The 23712-nt window shown below is 39.2% G+C and overlaps 2 protein-coding genes and 1 long non-coding RNA gene across 3 annotated transcripts in view; all 3 read right to left on the minus strand.

Annotated features, from left to right (window-relative positions):
• Window positions 1–23712, minus strand: part of LOC145452595 (uncharacterized) — a 140677-nt gene that overhangs the window by 67049 nt on the left and 49916 nt on the right. The gene's annotated exons all lie outside the window — the stretch shown is intronic.
• The window catches only part of LOC145452576 (uncharacterized), a 42226-nt gene continuing 30183 nt past the window's right edge, over window positions 11670–23712 (minus strand). Inside the window, exons 10-16 of the mRNA XM_080330759.1 lie at window positions 16281–16465; window positions 15839–16093; window positions 15230–15408; window positions 12900–13029; window positions 12293–12375; window positions 12074–12225; window positions 11670–12015 (exon numbers count right to left, since the gene is read on the minus strand). Of these exons, the coding sequence (XP_080186885.1) occupies window positions 11918–12015; window positions 12074–12225; window positions 12293–12375; window positions 12900–13029; window positions 15230–15408; window positions 15839–16093; window positions 16281–16465 (1082 nt within the window). The 3' untranslated portion in view covers window positions 11670–11917. The remainder of the gene's footprint in view (window positions 12016–12073; window positions 12226–12292; window positions 12376–12899; window positions 13030–15229; window positions 15409–15838; window positions 16094–16280; window positions 16466–23712) is intronic.
• Window positions 17083–18789, minus strand: LOC145452618 (uncharacterized). The gene is made up of 2 exons (XR_013919443.1): window positions 17772–18789; window positions 17083–17295 (listed from the first exon to the last, which is right to left on the minus strand). It is a non-coding gene; the product is annotated as an uncharacterized LOC145452618 (long non-coding RNA).

Consider the following 23712-nt stretch of genomic DNA (forward strand, 5'->3'; position numbering starts at 1 on the left):
CAACAACTGCTGCTTCTGAACGTCTCTTTCTCCATTCTTGGCAAGCTACTTAGTAAGGATAGACACTTCCTACCCGTGAATGTAGGAAAGTATCTTTCGTTGTACTACAACAAACCTTAATTATTTCTACCATAATACGTGATGTAACTACTGGAATTCTTCATAGGGCCAGATTTCGTTAAAATAAAGTTTTTTCATGTAAAAATTAGTCAGTTTTGAGTCAAAAAATATTTTTTAGGCCAAACTACTTCGCAAGGACAGACAGTTCCACCAGAAATGAAGAGAAGTATTACAATTTTATAATTGTTTGGGAAAACACCTAATTTGCATACGTTGGGTCAAGATTTGGTCAAAATTACGTTTTTTTAATGTCAAAAAATGTCAAAATTTTGATTTTTCAAGTTAAAATCTTCCGTCTTTTTTTGTAAAAAGAAGATGGCTCTAGTGATTACTGATTACGATACACCATCTTTAAATGCTGATGACTGATATATACGAACGGAATCAATAGTGTTTGTGATACTGGTTCTTCGCTGAAGAAATGGGACACTGAAAGCAGCAGTATACATTAACGATACAAGTTGGCGATGAGACCTCGTAAACAAACCTTTCTCCTATGTTTATATGATCATATGCTGATTAATCTACACCAGAATGAATATTTAATTTTCTGATATCCCAGGGGTTTAGTCGGTTGCGTTTTCGTATACCATCCATGCAATCCCTATAAGGTGTTAAATAAACAGATCACATTACACCGCCGGGATATATCGCCGATCGCCATTAGGATAGGTCTATTTGACTTTTTTTCACCCAGTGGTGTGCAAGCACAATTTGGTACCTGAAACTTTCACTTACCTGGTTTACGCCCATCGTTACGGTGGAAATATTATAAATACTAGGGATGGTGTGAACGTGAGGTTCACGTTCGCGTTCTGTGTGTGAACCTCGGAAATTTTGAGGTTCGCGTTCACAACAGAACCCTGGTAGGTTCTGCACTGTGAACCTTTTTCATATATATTACAATTTTCTCTTCATTATAACTTATTTGGTTCAAATTTATTGCATTTCAACTGTGGACCACTCTATGCATGGCGCTGACAGCATGGCCAATCCACACTAAGCGAGCATGCACCTTAACAATCTAAAATATTTTACTTGCTTTGTTACAAAAGTTTGCTCGAAATAACCAGCTTTCCGTTTGTGAATATTTAGTGACTCTCTGCAGTGAGCTTGACCATGCAATCACACAACATCAAGAGCGAAATACACTACATGTAGTCAGCGAATCATGCTTATTCAATTGATATCGTTTTCTGATGTAAAAATATAGCCGGCGTACGGGTGTGTACGTGTGTACTGTACATATGTTTACTGTATCGTAAAAACCAAATCCATGCGATTGGGGTGTTGGCTACTGTTGTATAACTTGTTAATGGGGTAATATCGGGAGCATGTATAGAAACCCGTTTTACACTCTGCTAATATCCATGTAGCAATACTCAGACGCCGAATATATTTTCCGGTCTGGCCTAGACCGTTAAGACGTAAGCTTATATTCCCTGGCAAGTCCTCGTCGAAATTGCTGGCAAAGCGACGGAAGATATTGATTCATGGAATTATTATATCATTTGATTGCCTCAGTTGATACATTTAGCGACGTTTAAAACGTCAATATGTACTTCAGCATTTGTGGCATTTGTGGCCCGAGTCGTCGCTAGGTATCGTGTACATTAATATAGGCTATCACTTCATTGAAATATTGGGTTGAAATTATCAATATGACGTCACGTGACGTCATGAGGTTCACGTTCGCGTTCACACAGAACTTTTCAAAAAGGTTCGCGTTCACGCGAACCTGAACCTTTCAGAGGTTCACACCATCCCTAATAAATACACTAACCTTCCACACATGGATTTACAGTGTATACTGTATAGTAGCAATATCGGATCCATGTTATCGCGTAAAAAGGGTTACCATATTTTGAGATCCGAGGAAGAGGACACTTTTTTATTAGTGATATTAACAGACATTGCAAAGGGATATTTTTATGGAAAATAGTGATCGGTCTTAAAAAACTAGAAAAAAGTCATTTTTGACATGTTGATTATGTTATATGTTATGTCATTCGCGTTACAAGTCTCTTGAAAATTTTACATCAAGTTACAAGTATGCACAATCAAAAGCCTCGATCTAATGTTAAAAAAAATCAAATGTCTGGAACGCGGTTAGTAACATCCCGTTACTTAACGGTTAGAGATCCGACGATCATTCTGGGCGGCAGGAAAACTGGTTCTCGTACTCGCTCCTCCCTATGCTAGCTGTTTTATCATATCAATATCTTAAATGTCGTGGAATTTTAATAGGCAAAATTCAAGTCCGACAGATTCGCTTAGAGCTGGGGTGGACAAACTATTAAGCTTGTGGGCCACATTCAACATCTGAATTGATTCGCGGTCCGCACTATAGTAAAATCGTAAATATAAACCTAAACTCAAGCTTTTATTCGATGATATAAAGCAGTGATTCTTAAACCATTTTGACTGCGACATAAATCAGAGTTTTGGTGGCATCCCGCGACCCAAGCCTCACACATCAAATCGTGTGCATTTTAAGTATAACGATGATACATTTTACCGGCATGTAGCCTATACGATATAGAGAACGCGCAGACAGCAGTCGTACGCAATGCAGCTCTATGGACATGTCTGACTCACGCGATTTTAAATTGGAGTGTTTTATTTGACCACGGGTCGCACTTGTACTGACATTCTACTACTTGTACCAACCATTTCCACGACCGGTCACATCAATATTGAAGGTATTAGCCAACCAGCGACGGTCATTTTGGTTTTATTGCCACCAATTCTTTGGCACCGTACTTCACCTATCGATATGCTGGTCAAAACATGATGTCTTCATGTATCCTGGCACAGTATAGGGGTTGGTCTCGCAAATCCCTCCGTCAACAACCGATCGTTGCACACTGCACACCCCTACACTAAAGCATCATAACGCTCCCCTACAGTGTTTTTAAGAGAAACCATTGCCGAAGAAATCTTGTGGTGGGTTCAAACCAATACAACGGTCGGAACATATTTATGATCAAGCCGAGTTTTGATGCCTTTTCTACGCGTCTCGCTGATTGGCCTACAGTAGATAAAAGAAATTCAACAAATAATATCGTTGGGTTATGTTTTTGATCTGAACAAGTCACACACAATGTACAATGCGATGTCATGAACAGACATGGGGTAATCGCGATTAGTAATCGTAATCGATTACGACGATTACAGCATTTTCAAGTAATCGTAATCGCAATCGATTACATTCGAAAAAATCCCGAAGTAATCGTAATCGTAATCGACTACTTCCCATTTTTAATCGATTTCTTTGTGAAAAAACGATTACTTTTTATTTGTACAAGGACTGTGACATAAACTGAACACTCGTGAAAAAGGAAGAGATATTAGTATTCCAGTTATTGAGAGCACAAACATCTGATTTTCAAATGCCACTGCACCCACACATAGTAAATAGACATTCCATGTACATTTGTGTGATTGTAAGAAAAACCACCGTGCTATTTATCGGTTTATCGATACATTTCAGACGCCACTAACTCGCACCATGATAACTAATTTAATAATTAATTTTAATTAATAATTAATTTCATAATCACCTCTCTGCCTAAGTTAAAATAGCAACTTTTGTATTTATGTTTGGTTATGCTTAGTTAAACTATACCAGGGGTCGCCAACTTAAATCGGGTCGCGGGCCACTTTTCAAATTTCGCAGCGGCCGCGGGCCGCATGAAGTCAATATCGGTATAAACTAGGCAACCATCGTTTTGAAACTCTACGTCGGTACAACGCCGTGCTACTTAATTTAGGCAATGGGCGTAGTGACCACAAAAGAAGTAATATTTTATCAAAGGAATACAAATGCAACACAAAATCATTATCATTCACTTCATTTTATTTTGAAGTCTGAGCTGTGCACGATACTGGAAACGCTTTTCAGCCAATAAGGACTCGATATTGGGGCTAGCGAGATACGTTACTTGCTGAAATACCATCTCCACGTAAAGTTTGATCTTGTTGGGAAGCCCTAACCCAGTCGTTCTCAAACATTTTTAGATGCGCCCCCCTTAATGATACTGAAAACTTTCGCTCCCCCTTATCGTCATATCACAAAATGCAACCGGAATGTTAGCAATCCCAACGGATAGTTTGATGGCATTGACGGTTATGACTGTTGATATACACAAAATATAAAGGTGATGTAAATCGCGCCCAGCGCGAAAAATTTTTCAGTTGACCGCAGCTCCGCGCCCTTATCAGATGCTTTCACGCCCCCACAAGAGGGGCGCGCAGCCCAGTGAACCACTGCCGTATGCCGTTTTATAGGCGTCTCGATCTTGGAAGTGTTTTGACCATTGCACGTCAAGGCCATATATGCCCAGCCCATTCATTTCAGCAGATTATTCTTCCTCGATGGAATGCTGTTGCCATCTGCAAAGCCGTTTTAGCTAGTGACGAATAGTGATGTTGGGCACATGAGAATAGCTATTTCGAAACAACAAGAACAACAACAATACTTGAAACTGCATTTCAAAATCGTTTTCTTTAGAAATCTCAAATCACGTCGCGGGCCGCAAAATATGACCTCGCGGGCCGCGTGTTGGTGACCCCTGAACTATACAATGTAATAGTCCTAATTCTAAAGTTAAATGCAGTTTCACCGATGCTGCCTGGCGAGCAGTAGGCTTATATGGTACGAACGTACAGCAGACAAAGGTCTAAAATTCTGCACTCGTCAAATAAAACATTACGATTTCCGCAACGAAGCATTAAAATCAACAGCTGCTGATATATATCATCATAACTGAGCAGTTGTTTTGCTGTTTCTCGTAATGGCAGCTTGCATGACATTATCTGCATAAAGTTGAAGGCCGAATCTTATGTTCATATTCTGTTATTTTCATAATATTCTACCCAAAACGGGTCGCTATTTCACAATTCTTTACGGAACATTTGGACCTGCCGCCATAGCCACCGGCTTATATATCATGTTAGCGTGGGTTGTAGCTAGAATCAGGATCAAAACAACAAAAGCGTCCCCCAACCAAACTTTGGTCTTGGGCCCCCATAAGGTAGTCAATTTTGAAGTTGAAGATTCAATTACGTCAATAATATTGGTAATTGCATTATATTGCATTTCTAATCCGATCTCACCGCCCGATGGTCAGATTTACCTGAAAAACGGGGGGGGGAGGCGTAATTCATAATTATTACATCTGGTGTCTTGCAATAATTACTTTATTGTATGTTGTTAATTCGTGACCTCCTGTCTGTTATATAGCCACAAGATATTGATGGCAGAGGCCCAAACAGCAGAATAAAAGAAAAACTTGCGAGAGACGCACACACAAATTGTCATGTCTAATTCTCTGTGGGTGCCCGGGTGGCATTTGCATCGTGGGCTCGGATTGGAAGGAATGGACTATTAGGGGACTTGGGGATGCGGCAGTTATGGACCTGGCAAGAATGCAAATCATTGGGTGCGATAAACCGTCCTCTATAAAATGGGTAATGGGTACATTATGACGTAACACGGAAACGTCCCATCTTTTTGAAAGACAGTTGTTATATCATTGGGTCTTTTCAGCGCAAAACATGTATTGTCTTCCATTATAACTACTACGATGCAAAATAAATGTAATCGTGAGTAATCGTGATTACTTTTCCAATGTCATCGTAATCGTAATCGACTACTTCCTGATTTTGCTGTAATCGTAATCGTAATCGCAATCGCGTGATTCAGAAGTAATCGTAATCGCAATCGATTACATTCATGAAGTAATCACCCCATGTCTGGTCATGAACAGATAGGAGGATGTCGAACGACACGCACCAGTAGCGATCCTGTACTCTAACATCCACCATATTAAAAGATCGCCCGGATGCCATCGCGACCCACACTTTCAGGACCCTTGATATAAAGTAACCGAAGACGTGGAAATAATACATATGTATACATATGCATGTATATTAAAACAATTTCAATGTTGATTTAATGATAACGCACACGCGTCAGAACCATTACCGAGATTTTATAAACTGGCCATCCTGAATTAATTCGTCAAAAGAAAGAATGAAATAAGGTTGTGATGATTCTTAGGATAGGATGGAAATTTGAATAGGCCTATGTGAGCAACGATTAGCTTATAGATATGTTGATTCAGGGTCTGGTCAAACTTCAGAACACACAATTCTGACACCAACATGTTACCTTTAAATGATTTTGAGCGGCTTACCGTATTCAAATTGCCCTTATCACGTTCTTCAGTGAGGACGACATCAACATTATTAACTATTGTCTCAAACATAATTCCGTTGATTTATTTTGCACCTCATAATTTGATAACTAGTGCCTATAATTCGGATGGTTGGATTGAAATGGTGTTTTGAATTGCAGGAATGAATTCATTATAATAATGTCATATTATGACGAGTAATACGTATTGCGTTACCATCGACGCCGGAACGGAAGTAGGCCGACATATAAGTTGATTCGTTATTGATTCCAGCAGCATTCATTTTCAACTTTCCGCTTTTTGTATTGCTTTGGACTACTTATTATGGATGAGTTGACAGCAAAGTTATGAATGATTTGCAACTAACTGCGCATATAGAGGACGAATCTACCAAACAGACGCACGAATCTTTTTACTTTGATAAGTGCAGCACTGAAAGTTCCACTCTAAAATCACAATTGTGATTCAAACTCACTAATTTCCGTTTTGATTGTCTTGGATATCCAGCAACCGAAGCGTTTCAAAATGCGCAGGCCCCTAGGCTGGGCTATTGAACTAACAATAAAATAAGAAAATGCAACATTAAGATTATTATTTAATCAATTTCATGATAAAATATATTTATAAAGTTCAATCAAGTCTCTCAAGAAATTTGATTTTTTACTGCATATTTTAATCGATATTTCTCTAACACGTTTCTCGATGCCTTCGCGGGCCGCACAAAATGTTGTCGTTGGCCGTAGTTTGCCCGCTCCTGGCTTACAGATATCTAGTGTATCCTAATATATGCTTAAATAATATATATTTCAGTAAACATATAGCAATCGAAGTGACGAGTCACAGGATATAGATTCAAAAGTTTGGATCAATGACTTTCATTCGAAATACTAGTCTGGAATACGCTTCTCATCTGGATATTGGTGGGTAGATGCGTAAGGTGGTGGCGGTGGCAATTCAGCATTTGATTGCGGCATATATGCTCCGTGCCAGTGCCCAGGACCTTGTGCGTACTGGTCTGGTGATGACGCGTCAAAGTGTTGATGCTGGGGGTCTTGTGGATAAGAAATAGAGTTATACATGTACGCATCAAATCTTAAACAGCATTAATTCTCACCGGTTCCCGTCATCGGCCCACCGTAGCCTTGAAAATGTGTATTTGGTTCTTTCGTGTGTTGGCTTTCTTCAGGTTGGGTCGACGTGTAGTACACAATAACATTCGGATTTTAACCGACTGACTGTGCTGCAGACTAGAGAGATATCAATCGAAATATTATATCGCTAACAATAATTAAGAGCCACAATGATGTAACTAATAGGCATAGGACTGTCAGGAAATAATCGCAGAAAATCCTATACTTCGGGATTGTATGGCAAGAAGAAAGCAGACACACGATATAGGCTAAATATATTGTCGTCCATGTAGCTGTTACAATGTAGAATGTAGTACATAATAAGACTATTCTCCCGGCATTGGTACGTTGTATTTTTTTGAATATAATGATATTGCGTTATCCACGAGTCCCATCAGAAATTTGGCAAAATATCAGCTATTGATTTCAAAGTTTGTTCCGCGTTTTACACAGTTTTACAAGTGACTGAAGAGGCCCGTCAATAGTACATTATATATATCACTATGGGACCAACTATAGGGTTGCATTTAAAACAATAATCAATTTAAAACAAACATATTTAAAACAAGGCCCTTCTATAAAACACGCCACGACGTCACGAATATTTAATTGTGGCGTCATAGTGGATTGAAATTGATAATTGAAAATATAGGATAAATATAGCTCCTTTGACGAAAGATCTACGTACTATAGCTGTTGAGCCGAGTATATTTTGACGGTTCCAACCATCCCATATCGTATACGTTGGCATTGGGACGCAACGATGCTGTCTGGCGAAACGAGAGAGTAGCTCAAGAGCAAAAGAACCAGACAGCATTGTTGCGTCCCAATGCCAATCTCCATAACAATTAAAAATTCGAGGCTGATTGTGGGGATTCCAGGGCCACGAGCGGAATAAAATTTATATTTTCGTAATCAGTGCGTAGTCAGTTTTCGATTGATACCCGTCTTACCAAATTTAATGCCGGTCAAAAATGACCGTCAAATTGCCTGTAACCAAATGGAAATTGTGACGTGTATCAATTTCACTCAGGCGTGAGATTTGCTTGTGTCGACACCATATGCAATAGTGCATAGAGATGCATAAATTCATAATTTTAATTTCTCCGATCTGTACAACTTGAGATTCAATCGGCAACACATCGTCCACGGGTATCTCAATGTATGTTAATTGACGTTTTATAAATAAACAAAAACCACCGCCATGAATGTCTCGGTCTTTTCTAATCAGCACTTATCCTTGAATCGTTGGGTTGTATCTAGGAACGAGATGAGTTTCCTGAATGGCTATATCACGTCTGGTTTCGTTACTTGATCCCGCAAAAAAAACTTTCAACTCGTCCAACTCTCTGTAAATACCTCTACAATTCCACTAATGGATAATGGCATCTTGATTAGCCTACTTGTCACCCGTCTCCATATGTTGGCTATTTTCACCTGAGGGATCCTTTGGAGCCCCCTTTTTCCCTTCTCGCGATTTCGTAGTTTCTTATCAGTGGTTGACAAACTTGTATCTGGTACCTGATTTTCTTCAACAGTTGTATCAACAGATAAATTTATTACAGTAGGTTGTTCGGTTTCTCTTGGTATAGCTTGAATAATTATACCGAGATTGTTTCCCGTGGATTCCTCAACAATGGATTCAATGCATAAATCCGTTCCAGCCACGAGGGCGAATATTGTATTTTTTATGACTTCGGCAATGAAAGTGAAAAATGCTTTGATCCGGATTGTAATAGGACTTTCATCAGTTGCAGCGTGTGTATTTGGCGCACATTGTTCTGTCGGCATTTCCGTTTGGGGTAGTTCTGTGGTTCGCATCCATGCCGTATCAAGGTAGGAGGCCGTGTTTGATCTTCTGGTGTTGTGACTTGTTGTTGCATACCACTGTGTCCCTGACTCTCTCTCTCTCTCTCTGACGCATTTGTCGAGCTGTCCAATAATCGACTTTGGCATTTGCCATAGTGGACTGGATCCTACTCTCGTCTTTATATCTAGGACATCCTGCGTAACCCGCAGAGTGCGCTAGTTTGCAGTTGACACAAATTGAGGTCTGACTATCACAGTTGTCGTAAGCGTGGTCTTTGCCACATTTCGTGCACCTCTTCCTTCCGTGGCAATATTTCGCTTTATGTGCAATATTACATTGCAAGCAGCGTGTCGGCGGTGGGTTATAGATCCTTCTTCTAAGCTGCAGAAATCCGATTTTAACTACTGTCGTTAGGATAGTAGAAGCAAAGCGAAGCAGTACTGATGTACTCATCTTGATTCCTGCATTCGAGCGATAATAGGCGAATCTACGAACGAAGCTAACATGTTGATTGGCAAGGGATTGCTTATTTCAGTGAGATCAGTGAGATCATGAGGCACATCCGAAATTACGCCGCGTACCTCGCTAGGCTTAGTCTTGTACAGCTCTACGCCAGTGTTTCCCAAACTTTTTCGAGCTACCGCCCCCCTGGACAACGAAGAAAGTGCCAGCGCCCCCGACACTCTCCTCACCACACCTAAATCATAAAACGAAAGTTGTTCTGCAGTTATTACAGCTAACAATGTCGCGGATGAAGCTGGTGTATTATTATTATCACCACCATCCTCGTCATACTGGGTTTGAGTTTTAATAAGGATAATCTCATTCTTAAATTTCCACTTCCCGTATTATCAGGTCGGTTTCTGCTGTGAGTCAGAAACTTTGTCACGGCACTGAAAACCCGTTCTACTAAATATGAGCGGATAAGGACAACGACGACAAAGTCCCGACTTTAGTGAGAGTATTTCTATTTTATTCAATTGTGTATCCATAACAAATGATTGGAGATGCAAAACCTTGGGTTGAACTCAAAATTGTTCTACACTACAATGTATTCATCTCCTCAATCATTTCATGCTCGGGAACTTCACGGTATGGATTGATTATCCAGGAATTATTAATTGGAGTATATCCTGTAATCAAATCACCATATCCTCGTGGAATATTCTGAGATGGTTGATTTATGTTTCTCCATCAAAGTCTGGTATTCTAGCTAGACCAGTAGCTCATGCAAGCTTGAGAACTGAAACAGTTCACGTGTCGTAAATTTTCGCTGAAATATTAGGGGCTTCTAACTGAATCCGGACAGTGCCATTTCCACCTTTATCAGGTTCCATCATTACTAAGAACGGATATATTCTACTCATACATTTTGGAAAATATGACTGTCAAGTAGAAATGATATCGTTTCTGGCAACGAGAACGCCGTGTGGAAGGCCACTGTGGCAGCACTGTCGAAAATCCAGGATCGTTTGAAACAGAGAATAACATCACGCCAGACAGTTTCTCTTAAAAATCCATCATACCTTGCATTGCTCAAATAGTTCGTAGTTCTCACAGCACACAATGAACCACGCTTTTCAGGGACAATGACGACTGTTAAATTAGTCCATTTATGAGCAGGATCAACATTGTCAAGTAACAATGGACTTTTTCGGTGCAGCTGAATAAATAAACGGACGACCCTAAATTGCCTTGACTGAATCGATTCTGCATTTTACTGTGAATTTAGCTGCTTTATTTATCAATCGTTTCAACACTACGCAGCAGTTGCCTTCTAAACCTACACCGCCCCCATTTTCTCCCAGCGACCCCCTAGCACACAATTTTAGAGCCAACGCCACCAATCGCCCATTTCATGGCCAGCGCCCCCTCTAGGTTCGCGATCGCCCCCAACGGAGCGCTAGCGCCCACTTTAGGAACCACTTCTCTACGCGAACCTCGATCGGGTTTCCTTTAGTGCCGAGATCAGTACAATAACTAAGTAACTTTCCCACTTGGGCGTATGGTTCGCGCATTGAATACACAAGTCATCTGATGGTAACACTCTGAGGTCAGTCTATGCCCCCCTAACACTTTGTAGAACGTTTTATTGATCACCAATGGGTTGTACAGCCGAATCTTCCGGTGAACACCTTTAACTACAACGGAATGCGCCAATTCTGAATTGGACGGGAATGAGGCCTCTTTTGACGCTTTTGAGCCCCGCCTAATCCCCGCATAGTTAATACACGGACTTATAAACCAGTAAGCAGTTAATATATGATGTACGTAAGGTAAGAAGTCACGGTAACACATTGTGTCCGACGAGAAGCTCGACCGCTAACAGCTGGTATCTGTCATAATTGGTACGTCCTACCTCGACGACATCCTGCACGCGAATGGCGTTATAGGGCAGAAAGATTGCACTTAGCGGGTCAGCTTACTGTTATTGTTTTGTAAAACAAGATACAGAAACACGAAGGGCGATAGAATGGAATATACTACGTAGCAGCTTGCAACTATAGTTGACTAGATTAGAACTAAAGTTGTACCAGTATGGTTATGTCGTCACCCCGGATAGGCCTACGTATAAGCAAGATAAATTTTTAGGTAATTGATGCACACTAATATGCGTAATATCAGGTGCAGTGAAAAATAAGTCGATGCGGGCTACTTTAGGGCTCTGCAAGCAAAAGCCGACGCATGACTACAACAATTTGTGCGATTCCGAAGAGCAACCAAACGCAGCAGCTATCGCGCGACGATCCTGAACCTGTTTTACAACATTTTGAATGAGACGCGTCAACGGTGAACAAATTTAGTTAGCTTACCAACAGTCGTCAAGGATCTACCAAGAATGAACTTCGCATTGGCCGTTAGCCGCGGGGACTCTGAATTCGTGACTTGAAGGCTTTCCTCTTCGTTCTCCTCGTCATCAACGTCTCGGACATGCCCATGCAACTTTGTTCTCTCCTGCGTTGATCTAGCGATGATGGATTAGGAACAATGGGTCTCCGCACTGCGAATATTTCAATATCCTTCTCCCTTACCTTCTTTTGCGACCGACGGGTTGTTGGCATCCTTGGGAACACCTGGTGCTGCTATTCGAGGCGTTGCAAATCATGACTTGGCACTAAAACGGAGTCTCTTATATGACGGTTGCCATATCATTGGCATATCAAGCACTCTAAGAGCATGTCTGTGCAAGGTGTGTTTACGAGATTTCTACCATAAATCTATAACGTAGAATTCAAATCAGGCCATCGGAACTTTCCGTTAACAATTGTTTATCGCACACCCATGGTGTATATATATGTATTGTACATATATTTGTATGTATATCATTGGATGAAAATAACATCCTTATCACGGTACCAGATTATATTTTCGAAAATGGCACTTATTGAGGCATCAATAGTGATTTTGCGTTAGTCGCGAGGAGACACCGTGCAATTCCAAAGTACTGGTGCTTCTATTGAGTACCAACGCTAACTTCTTCCACCACCTCCACGATAATCAGAGGTCACGAAGTTGGCGAGAACGTGAGGGGATGTCAAAATCAAATACAGTCTCTGTCACCCGTCAGATAGGCCTATATTGAGTGCAATACCGTTTCTGGTCGCTAACACAGACTGATTTCAATTCTGCGTGCCGTACCTCAATAGAAATCTCTGCATTTTCTCGGTCATTGAGTAAGTTGGCTTCGAACTCGAATGCTTGCATACTGAGCATGTCCTCCATATCTGACGGTGCGCTGTGTCGGATGAGAGTGGGGTCGAGAAAACAGCTGAAAGAAACATTTAGTTACTGGTTTGAAATGATATTACGGCGATCAGTGTACGTATATATTGTACAGCGTAGGCTACACACAGGATATCTATAATAATAGAAACAGAACCTGGAAAAGAGAAGAGCCTAGAAAGATCAGCAAAGAACATCCCGACTGAAGATATATTAAGCACGTTCTCTTTACTGCGAGATTAACCTAATGCGGATAGCAATGAAAAATAAGCTTACGAGGTATTTTTAATAATAGAAACCCGCAAGCTATGTTGCGTTTCGCTCAAAACTTTTGCGCCCTCATGTGTCTCGACAATAAGTTCGACTCCCTCGAATAGGATTGTATTACGGCTTTTAATACAGAATAAATTTCAAGAGCACTTCAAGAGCTATCTGTTTGTTAACGGCAACGAAGCTCTGAAATTGTTGAATGAGCATTCCCAACTTTGATACACGAAAAATCATAACAAGCGGTGACACACGTTATATCGGTAGTTCCGTCCGACATTTATCTTGGAAAACAGTGGCTGAAAGTATATGTGATATGCATCGAATCAATCAAATCAATTTGAATGCTCTTTGAAGCAGGGCTGTGGAGTCAGCAGATTTTACCACCGACTCAGACTCCAAAAATTTTCATTATACCGACTCCAACTTCGACTCCGACTCCAAACATTTTCATTATACCCACTTCAACTCCGACTCTGACTCCTGAGTCATTAAAGGTACCGACTGCGGCTCCGACTCCAACTTTTTTCTTAAGAGAACTCCGACTCCAACAGTATTACCAATTTACTGCGAAAATTATGTGCCACAGTGACGGTTAAATGACTATCATGTAGCCTAACCATAAAACAAATGCAAACATAGGATTAATGACGACATGTAAAATTGTTTCATTGTGGCACAAAATTATTCGCTATGCAATTAACATGGAAGAATGCCTTTCTTAATATCCTTCCTTTTTCATATTTTATAAGTTTTTCTAACATGAACTCTCTAAAACCCCAATATGTATGAATCATTCAACGATGACATATATCCAATCCTGCATAATTAAAATGTAGATAAAACCATCGAAGTATAGCTCTTTTGTATGAGTCGGCAACTAATAGAGATATCTACCTCATTGGTTTTCTCATTACACACTATAGTGATTACAAGCACACACACTTTCACTACTAGTAATCAGTGGTCAGAAACGAAATTTAGGAAGTAGTCAATAGCATACGTCTATCTACATGCACTTAGTGAACTACTCAAGGACTAGGACTTGCAGTCTTTCTTAATAATTTGTTCGACTCAAGCAGCTGAGATACACTACTAATTAATTTTGTCGAGTGGGAAGCAGCGTTTGGTTATATTTACATCAATTTAACAATTTCACAAAACCAGACGATGTGTTTAATCTGTCACAGTATCATGGTATAATTCCAAATATTGCATCAATTTGTGACTGCATCGTGAAGATGCACATTACGACATTTTTCTTCCTCTATGCAACTGAATTGCAATTTGCAAATTATGTCCAATTTTATCAATATCGTCACTAATAACAGTGATTGATGGTGCATAAAAATCCTATTTTAGTTATTAGTAGTAATTTAAAGATACCTTTGAAAGCAATTGTTTTCATATAATAAAGAAGTTGGAGTCGGAGTCGGAGTCAGGGTCAGTTTCACAAACTTCGATCCCGACTCCAGTCAGTATTTTTTCCACGACTCTGACTACAGCCACTTTCACGACCTCGACTCAGACTCCAAGGCGTGCTAAAAAGAGTATCCGACTCCGACTCAGTTAGGCGAAGAATTGCCAAACTCTGACTCCGACTCCACAGACCCCGAATGCACAGCCCAAAGTACCCGTTGCTACTGTTGCGGTTTAGGGATGCTCACGCAAAATGGTGTCCACCGCAATCGAAACCGTGTAATCAATTACATCTGAAAACACCTCTTCTATAGATAATCTTCTTTTCCCGCCTTTCGAACGAACACATATTTAACATTTTATCGGGAATCCTATAGTTGTCTTAACGTTATCACGACACATGTAGGACGAGACGTATCACGGTATTCATGGACTTGTATTGTACCGAATAGGACTATAACGATTGCTGAACTGAAGATATGAGAAAATTAAGTAGGCTAATGCAGTATAATCTTGTTGTGAGCTTCTTATTGTTGCGGTTAACAATTTAGGTCACATACCCTTCTTCGATGAACGTGTACGTCAATGTCGAACCGCCAGGGGAGGTAATAGAATTGGCCGTGCATTGTTCAGTAAAGAAAACAAGTCCAGTTTGTCCCTGGCCAACGGCACCAAGAGAAAAGTACATTCGTTCATTCGCGCTAACTTGTAGTGGATAATCCGCTGGAGCGACTACAGTCTGTTGGAATTAACAGTAAATTGTCATAATTTGGAACAATGTGTGATTATGAATTTGATATTGTCATATTACAGCATAATAGGTGCCTGCCATTGTGGAAGATCTCGTATTGTTACAGTTTATTACTGAATATAAGGTAGCTTTTTTCTTAGGGCATTTGATTGCCCATGCTTTATCTAGTATCCACCAAGTATCCATTTGTCGTACGCAACACCAGACCTTTGGCATCAATAATAATGTAACATGTGCCCCTAGCGACTGGGCTGTCACAAATAAAGTTGTTGATTTATTGTTGAAACATGTTACACCAGAAGGAAAACATAGGCCTATACTTGGCAAAAATGGAAACTTTGTTTTGGTGACTAGTTTTGAGCAAGCCCAGACGCTGTTTTATTTGAAACGTGGACACAAATCATAATCGCTGTCTTACCGAGAAGTTTTCCGAGTAGTAAAACTCAAAATAGAAAGAATATTCGCCCATCCCGTCAATCGTAATGTCAATTGGAAAGAACTTCGAATCCAGCGGTAGTTCGGGGATGAACGATGCGTTCACTGTGCTAGATGTCAGCATCGAACACGTGACTGGGAATTGTTTCCATTCTCCACGAGTTATGATCGAGGAGACTCGTCCTTCTTCGTGCCAAATCCACATATGGGCTTGGTAGCGCAGCAGGTAGGAATTCGACTAAAATTCGAGATGCCGAGTAAAGCCTATTTAAATAAGCGTAAAACACCATAGATAGACATATTTCACGGTTCTTTGTCTATTGACTTATAATTTTACATTTTATCGCAAGCATGTGGTGTTTTGAATTTTTGAAGTTTTTAATAAAGTAACTTGTGCTTAGCAACTGCTAATGTAATCGTCATACCCATTCGGTCACGCCACATTGCTCTCTCGTGAAGCGCAAAACATGATTCGGTCCGTTGAGAGTAGACTGACAGCTTGCTTGCGAAAAATATTCCTCGTTCGTTCCGACCACAACAGTCCTATTTGAAGCGCACGAAGGCAGAGATATTTGCATTTCGGAACCATCACACGTGATGTCAGTCGGCGCTACAAACGATCGTAGATTAGCAATGCAGATACTCGTAAACACAGGGGTTCTTTACCCTTCTTACCGCACACCCGTAAACTTTGTTGGGTGCATGGTTGCGTGAGCCACGCGAACCACGAACTTAGGGGTGCATGCTTATGACTAAAATTGATTATCTATATTACTTTCATCTTGTCCTAATCACGGCCTTATTGCTTTGCACTCTTAGTTGATGTCTAGAAAGCTTGGTGATGACTACAGAAAGTCTTCACTTTCGCCTATGCACTGTAAAAAATAAAAACCTCGATTTACCGCGAAATGTTTGGAAGCACGGTAGCCAGACATTTCGTGGTAATCTAACATTACCGTTAGTCAATGTAAATTTAACTTACACTCGTCCGGTAATCTCACTTTACACGCCAGACTGTAATGTTACAGTCACCTCCGGTATATCTAATCTACATGTTCTCCTGTACATTTGCGATCGAGACTGTCATTTTACCGCCTACCTACCTACATGCTGTTCCTGTAAATCAGGATTACATACCAGCTTGTAAATTCACGTACATCCATACCTATCGCAAAGCAACCCGATGCAAAAATATCGCAACATTTTCTTCACATCCACAAAACAACATTGGAATAAACTGTATATTCATTCATGATATCACGATGAAGTGGTTATCGATGGAAAAATATTGCTGCTGGAGGTCTAATTCTTCTTTGGGAGACATGCAGTAACACGAGTGGTCTCAAGAAAACGTGAATTAATTCCACCACCGGCCAAACTTCAAACTGTTTCTTTTTCTCGTTCTCATTCCTTCTGTGTAAGTAGTATCTTGCAGTTCCACTAAAAAGAATTCGTGCGTAAGTAGCTATATAAAGCAAAGTTCCTAACCTGGACAGTGTACATGACATTATAAAGACTAAGACAAATAGGCTAACAAAAATATAACATGTTTTGAAGTACCGGTACTGGCACATTGTGTGATGACGGCTCCGCCTTTTACATGACATAGCAGAGATTCATGACTTTATCTCTGTATTGAAGCAAAAGGTTCCTAATTTAAGGTGGCATGTGTGGCAAACAAATCCAGCAGTGGATGAAAACATATCTATGCTATGGCCCGAAAATGACATCACCAAGCCAACAGTTTCAACTCCTCCGCAGCGGAGTATGTGGTCACTATATAAGTCGACAAATATCCCAAAATAGAACAGAGAATGCGGCGAATGAAATATATCAATCATGAAATCTAAGTCATCGAGGGCTGGTGTGCAGAGTCAGATATTCACGGTAACAAATACTATGTAGTACTGTATTACCTTTTAAGATGCGTATGCCATTCAGCATTCCTAGGAATCTTCAACGATCGTGTTCACTTTCTTCAAGCACAAGCTTCGCTCCACCCTTTGCTCAAATCTCACTAATGGCCACTGGCAAGACGACACTCGAACGATTTCGAAATAAATGGTATTCATCCGCTGACACATAACACCAATAATATTCACTGGCCACGTTATAATGTTTGATCTGGGTCGTTTTTTCCATACAGAAACATTTATCATTGCATATAGTCCCTTTTTCATCTAATTTCGTATAAATTGATGTATATTCCATGTGTTGTTCACTACTTACTGTACTTACCTAACCAGACGCTGCTTGTGATGTCACAGTTGTGCGTTAGTTGTTTACTACGAATCTCAGAAAAAGCAGTCACCTAATGTAACCTATTACAGGTCGCCTTGTCCGCCATTAACAAATGGTTAGCTGAGCATGCGGTGCTGATATTTCTAGTTTCCCCGAGCAATATTATACATCCTGAACTAATTTTCTAACTTATCAGCCTTATCCGTGACAACGAATGTAACCAGCGAGACTGGCCGTACAGCCGTTGCCTTATAATATAATATGGCTACGGTCTACCACATTAGCTACGATCGTCAGTTATTTCTTGTACCCTACTAAGCTTAAATTGATACTAGGGCCAACAATTTCGGTATGACAGACCCCAGTCTCGCAAACGAGGTTCAATCAGGTCAAATCACCTCTATAGAATGATATATCAGTAACATTCAGTTCTACGTATACATTGGCTGCAGCGATTTTGAAGCTAATCAATTTTGCCAATAGCCCGGTAAACTGCAGTAACGAGTAACTGTCAGTAATTTTGCGAAGAAATTCTGGTAACTTACTTTACAGCTATATTAAAGTAATATTACATATCAAAATGTAAAATGACAAGCTACGCACAGTAATTGGCTGCGACCGGTAATTTGTGGTAAAATTTACAGAGATTTCCCAGTAAATCTACCAGATTTTTTACAGTGTGGTTGTATTTAAAACAACCGGTGTTTTAAAACACTTTGTTTAAAACATGTTTTAAACGGTGTTTTGAACAAATGCCTTTTTAAAAAAAATTGTGTTCTTTTTAGCTTTTAAAATTATGCCATAATTGTGTAAATACTTTCCAAAAAACATGTTGTATGAGCCTACGAAAAATTACCACCCGATAAAGCCGATGTATATCGATATGGGATGGTTGGAACCGTCAAAATAGTCGGTTCAACAGCAATAGCTCAGATATTTCGTCGAAGGAGCTATATTTACCCTACATTTTCAATTGTCATTGTCAATTCACTATAACGTTTCAATTGAATATTCATGACGACATGGCTTAAAAAAACAATAAGAAAGGCACTGTTTTAAACATGTTTGCTTTGAATTGCTTTTTGTTTTAAATGCAACCCTACTTTCGCCTAATTTCCTACAGTAGATAGAAAACTACTTCTAGTAATGTAAAGTAGAAAGAAACCTACTTTTACTAAACTGCTGCATACTTTTAAATTATACATTTAGAAGTAGAAAGAAAACTACTTTTACTAAACAACTTAACACACAACACTGGACACTGTAAAGTAGAGCGAAAACTGCTCTTTTATTAACCTAGTAAATATACTACAAGGCCACATCTGGACACCTGCAAGCAGAGGTGGTTAGTAACGGAGTACTTCTACTTTTCATAGTACTCAAGTGGATTTGGTAAATAACTTTGTAAAATAGATATCAATTTTATTAATCCGTCGAACACTTTACTCCAAATTTTCTAAGGTAGAAAAAACTACTTTTTCCAAAGTAATAAAGACTTTACACTATGGATTTTGTAAAATGAATACTAATCTTATCTAACTATCGAGCACTTTTACACTGAATTTTGTAAATTAAATAGAAAAATACTTTTTGCCAGTGTACCAAAGACTTTTACACTCTGGATTTAGTACTGTATGTACTTTTGTACCTTTACAGTATGGATTTTGTATAGCATATACTAATTTTACAAATGAGCCGAACACTTTTACACTGAATTTTGAAAAGTGGATATAAAACAACTATTGTCGAATGTAGTAAAGGCTTTTCCAATACAGATTTTGTGCGGTACATACTAATTTTACAAAACATTTTTTATTTTGTAGAGTAGATAGAAAACTACTTTTCCAATGTAATGAAGACATTCACACTCTCGATTTTGTATAGTGTATACTAATTTTACTAAAACGCATCGGATTTTATAGAGTAGAAAGAAACTGCTTTTTCAAATGTATTACAGACTTTTGACACTACGGATTTCGTAAAATTAATGCTAAACTTATTTGACTATCGAGCACTTTTGCTCTGTAATGATTTTGACGTTGTTCTATACCGATTTGTGAGATATTGGGCTACACTCAATTTCGTAAAGTAGATAGAAAACTGCTTCTACTAAACTCTTACACTTCTACTAAACTTCTACACTGAATATTGTAAAGTAGATAGAAAAATAAAACTATTAACATAAGGTAAGCTCGAAGTACGCAAATTTCGATTTCATACAAATACCACAAACTGTGCGAACCTTCAGAGTTGATAAGTAAAGAAGTACTCGTACTTCTTCAGATAAATACTTTTTCACATAAAATTCGGTATTGCTCTGTGATGATTTTGATGTTGTTCCATACCTATTTGGAAGGTAGTGGACTTAATTCGTTAAATAGGTAGAAAACTACTTATATTAAACACTTACACTTCTACTCAACTTCTACACTGAATCATTTCAAGTAGATTGCAGCGAAAAACTAGTCGAAAATATTACCAAGTTTGGATGCGATATACTTAAGTTTCTAAAACTTATTCACACCCATGAGTCGAAATATTGTTAAGTAACTCATGTTTTCGACATAAGATAAGCGCGAAGTGTGCAAATGTCGATGTTGTGCAAATACCACAAACTTTGCTTGCTCTCTGAGTTGATAACTAAATGCATCATAACAGAATTTACGCAGAAGTCGGTACTACGAACATTTTGTCAACTAGATCTTTTCTGGTGTACTAAAGGATTTTTCACTCTGCATTTTGTACAGTATATACTCATTTCACGAAACCGCGTCGGATTTTAGTAGAAAGGAGCTACTTTTTTCAAATTATTAAAGACTTTTCACACTGTGGATTTTATAAAGTTAATGCTAAACTTATTAAACTGTCGAACACGTCTACGCTGAATTTTGTACAGTAGAGAGAAAACTACTATTCTCGAATGTACTAACGACTTTTACACTATGGATTTTGTAAAATGAATACTAATCTTATTAAGCCCTCGAAGTCTTTACGGCGTATTTTGTAAAGTATATAGAAAACTACACTATTGCGAGCGATGTACTAAAGACTCTTACACTCTGGATTTTGTACAGTATATACTAATTTTACGAAACCGCATCGGATTCTATAGAGTAGAAAGAAACTACTTTTTCATATGTATTACCGACTTTTTACACTATGGATTTTGTAAAATTAATGCTAAACTTATTAAATTGTCGAACACTTCTACGCTAAATTTTGTAAAGTAGATAGAAAACTACTCTTTTCGAGTGTACTACAGACTTTTAGAAATCTCAGTACATTTCGCCTATATTATGACGTGAGTGACCAATCAACATTTTTTTCTGTTATAAGTTTGAAATGTTTCATTGTCTGATCAATGCTGATCGTAAATTGACAGTTTCCTATATTTGTTTAGCTCCAATATCTCGACCTCAGCTACAATCAGCTGGATGAAGAATGTATGACCGCGCTGCCTGCCTTACTTTGTAAAGACACAGCGGTTACTTTTATCATGAAAGGATGTGACCTTACACCCGAGGTAATTCGTGCCTTTGAAAGTTTTGCTTCTATCGAGGTACTCACTCGTTTCTATAGTTTTGTGTGTCGTGCGCCTGCGGCTAACTCGTTCAATTGTTTTCGCCTCGGAATTCGCGTACATGGAACTAATCTGTTTACGACTTTGGAATCGCGTCCATGCGACTAATTTGTTTCCATAGCTCCGAACTTGAGAATCGCTTGCCTGCGTCTAATGAAAATAAGTCGTAAAATGTGGATACTTTTGAAACCGTATCTACGATCTCTAGTCAAAAAGTCTTCTGTACATCGGAAAAGAGTAGTTTGCTCTCTACTTTACAAAATTCGCCGTAAAGTGTTCGACAGTTTAATAAAATTTGCATTCATTTTACAAAATCCATATTGTAAAAATCTTTACGAATGGCGTATTTGCGACTAGTCTATTTTCATTGTTATAACCTTAGGAATCGCGTATATGAGACTAATTTGTGTGTGTCGTTATATCTATTGGTTTCGCGTACATGCTACTAATTTGTCCCTATCGTTACAACGTTAGGATCAAGAAATTTGATAGAGGTGTAAGAGTTTAGTAGAATTAGTTCCTATCTAATTTGCGAAAGTAAGTGTACTATCTCCCAAATCGGCACAGAACAACACCAAAATCATCACAGAGCAATACCGACTAAATTCTGTTATGCGTTTGACTACGTTACTAGGGATTAATATTATCAAGTCGCATTTAAGTAATTAATTGGTGATGATGCATTTATTCATGCGATACCGCAGTCTTCGTGATCATGCATAGTCAGAAAAGCACAAAAAATCATACAAATTTGCTCACGCGAAATTTACGCAGAATCTCAATGTTACCAACGTCCTCATTTTTCGAAAGTGTACTCATTAATATTATCAAGTCGCATTAGTCCGAAATACACATAATAGAATATTGAGGAAATCATGATGATGTGGCAATGGGCGTCATAGAGGTTTGGTAATTGGGACAACGTGTGATGATGTGTCATTGGGCGTCAAATAGGTGTGACGGATGATGTAGCAATGGGCGTCATCTTGGTGTGGCATTGACGTGGCAATAAATGAAAAAGATTGTGACGTCACGAAGGTTTGCAATTAAAAAGGATAACCCCACTACTTGTGTATCTATTATAGACGCTTTCCCATGCTATTTTCATTTTGTTTTCACTCGTCTTTCCCTTCCCTTTCTCGTCCTATTAGACATCGCACACTATCACTTCATTAGAGTACGGATGAGGTGGGAAGTTCAAATATGTACTGTTGTACACCGCACAGTTATACTTTGTCCAGTTCTGCGCCGCATAAACTTAAGTTGTTCATTTGTCGACCATTCCTATTTCACTGCACTTGGTAATTTTGCTGTGGGCGCATCACCACTTCACTGCAATGTCGTCTCGATGAGCGTGCGTCTCTTGGTGCTGTAGGCCAGTGTTGAGGTGAATCGAGTCAGACTTGAGTTAACTTTTACATATGACTTGACTTGACTCGAGTCACTTTGCAAAATATACTTGACTGGATTCGACTCACTTTGCTAAATTTACTTGACTTGACTCGAGACACCATCAGTCACTTTGCAAAATTTTCTTCGCTTGCCTTGATTTGGCGTCTCGAAAATATGGATGTGTACGTGGATTGTATATTGAATCATATCATTTTTTTCGACTTTCTGAGGTTTCATATTCTATCATCTGCTTGTTGGACAGTTATCGCCATGGCCTAGTGAGCCATAGAATGCCTTGTTGAAGGTGCGATTAACACAATATTCGTCACTCGATTTATAATTATCAGTGAATCAGTCTGGACTTAAATCATCTTGAAAATGCAATGGCTCGAATCATACCTTGAACTTCAAAAACTCGACATGACTTTGAGACTTGACTCGTGACTTGACTTGACTCGAATCATCTTCAAAGATCGGGTGACGTGAATTTACTCGAGTCAAAATGTTTGACTTGATCCCAGCACTTTTGTCGGCCTTTATTTCGGATGTTCTGACACCATCAGTCATGGTTTCAAGGCTTTTACGGTGGAAAGAAAGTAACGAAGAAACGATTCTCTTTGATAAATCTAACTTTTGGTGAAATG

Source organism: Botryllus schlosseri, chromosome 12, assembly GCF_051294905.1.
Source record: "Botryllus schlosseri isolate E-star chromosome 12, Bs_hap1, whole genome shotgun sequence".
NCBI lineage: Eukaryota > Metazoa > Chordata > Ascidiacea > Stolidobranchia > Styelidae > Botryllus > Botryllus schlosseri.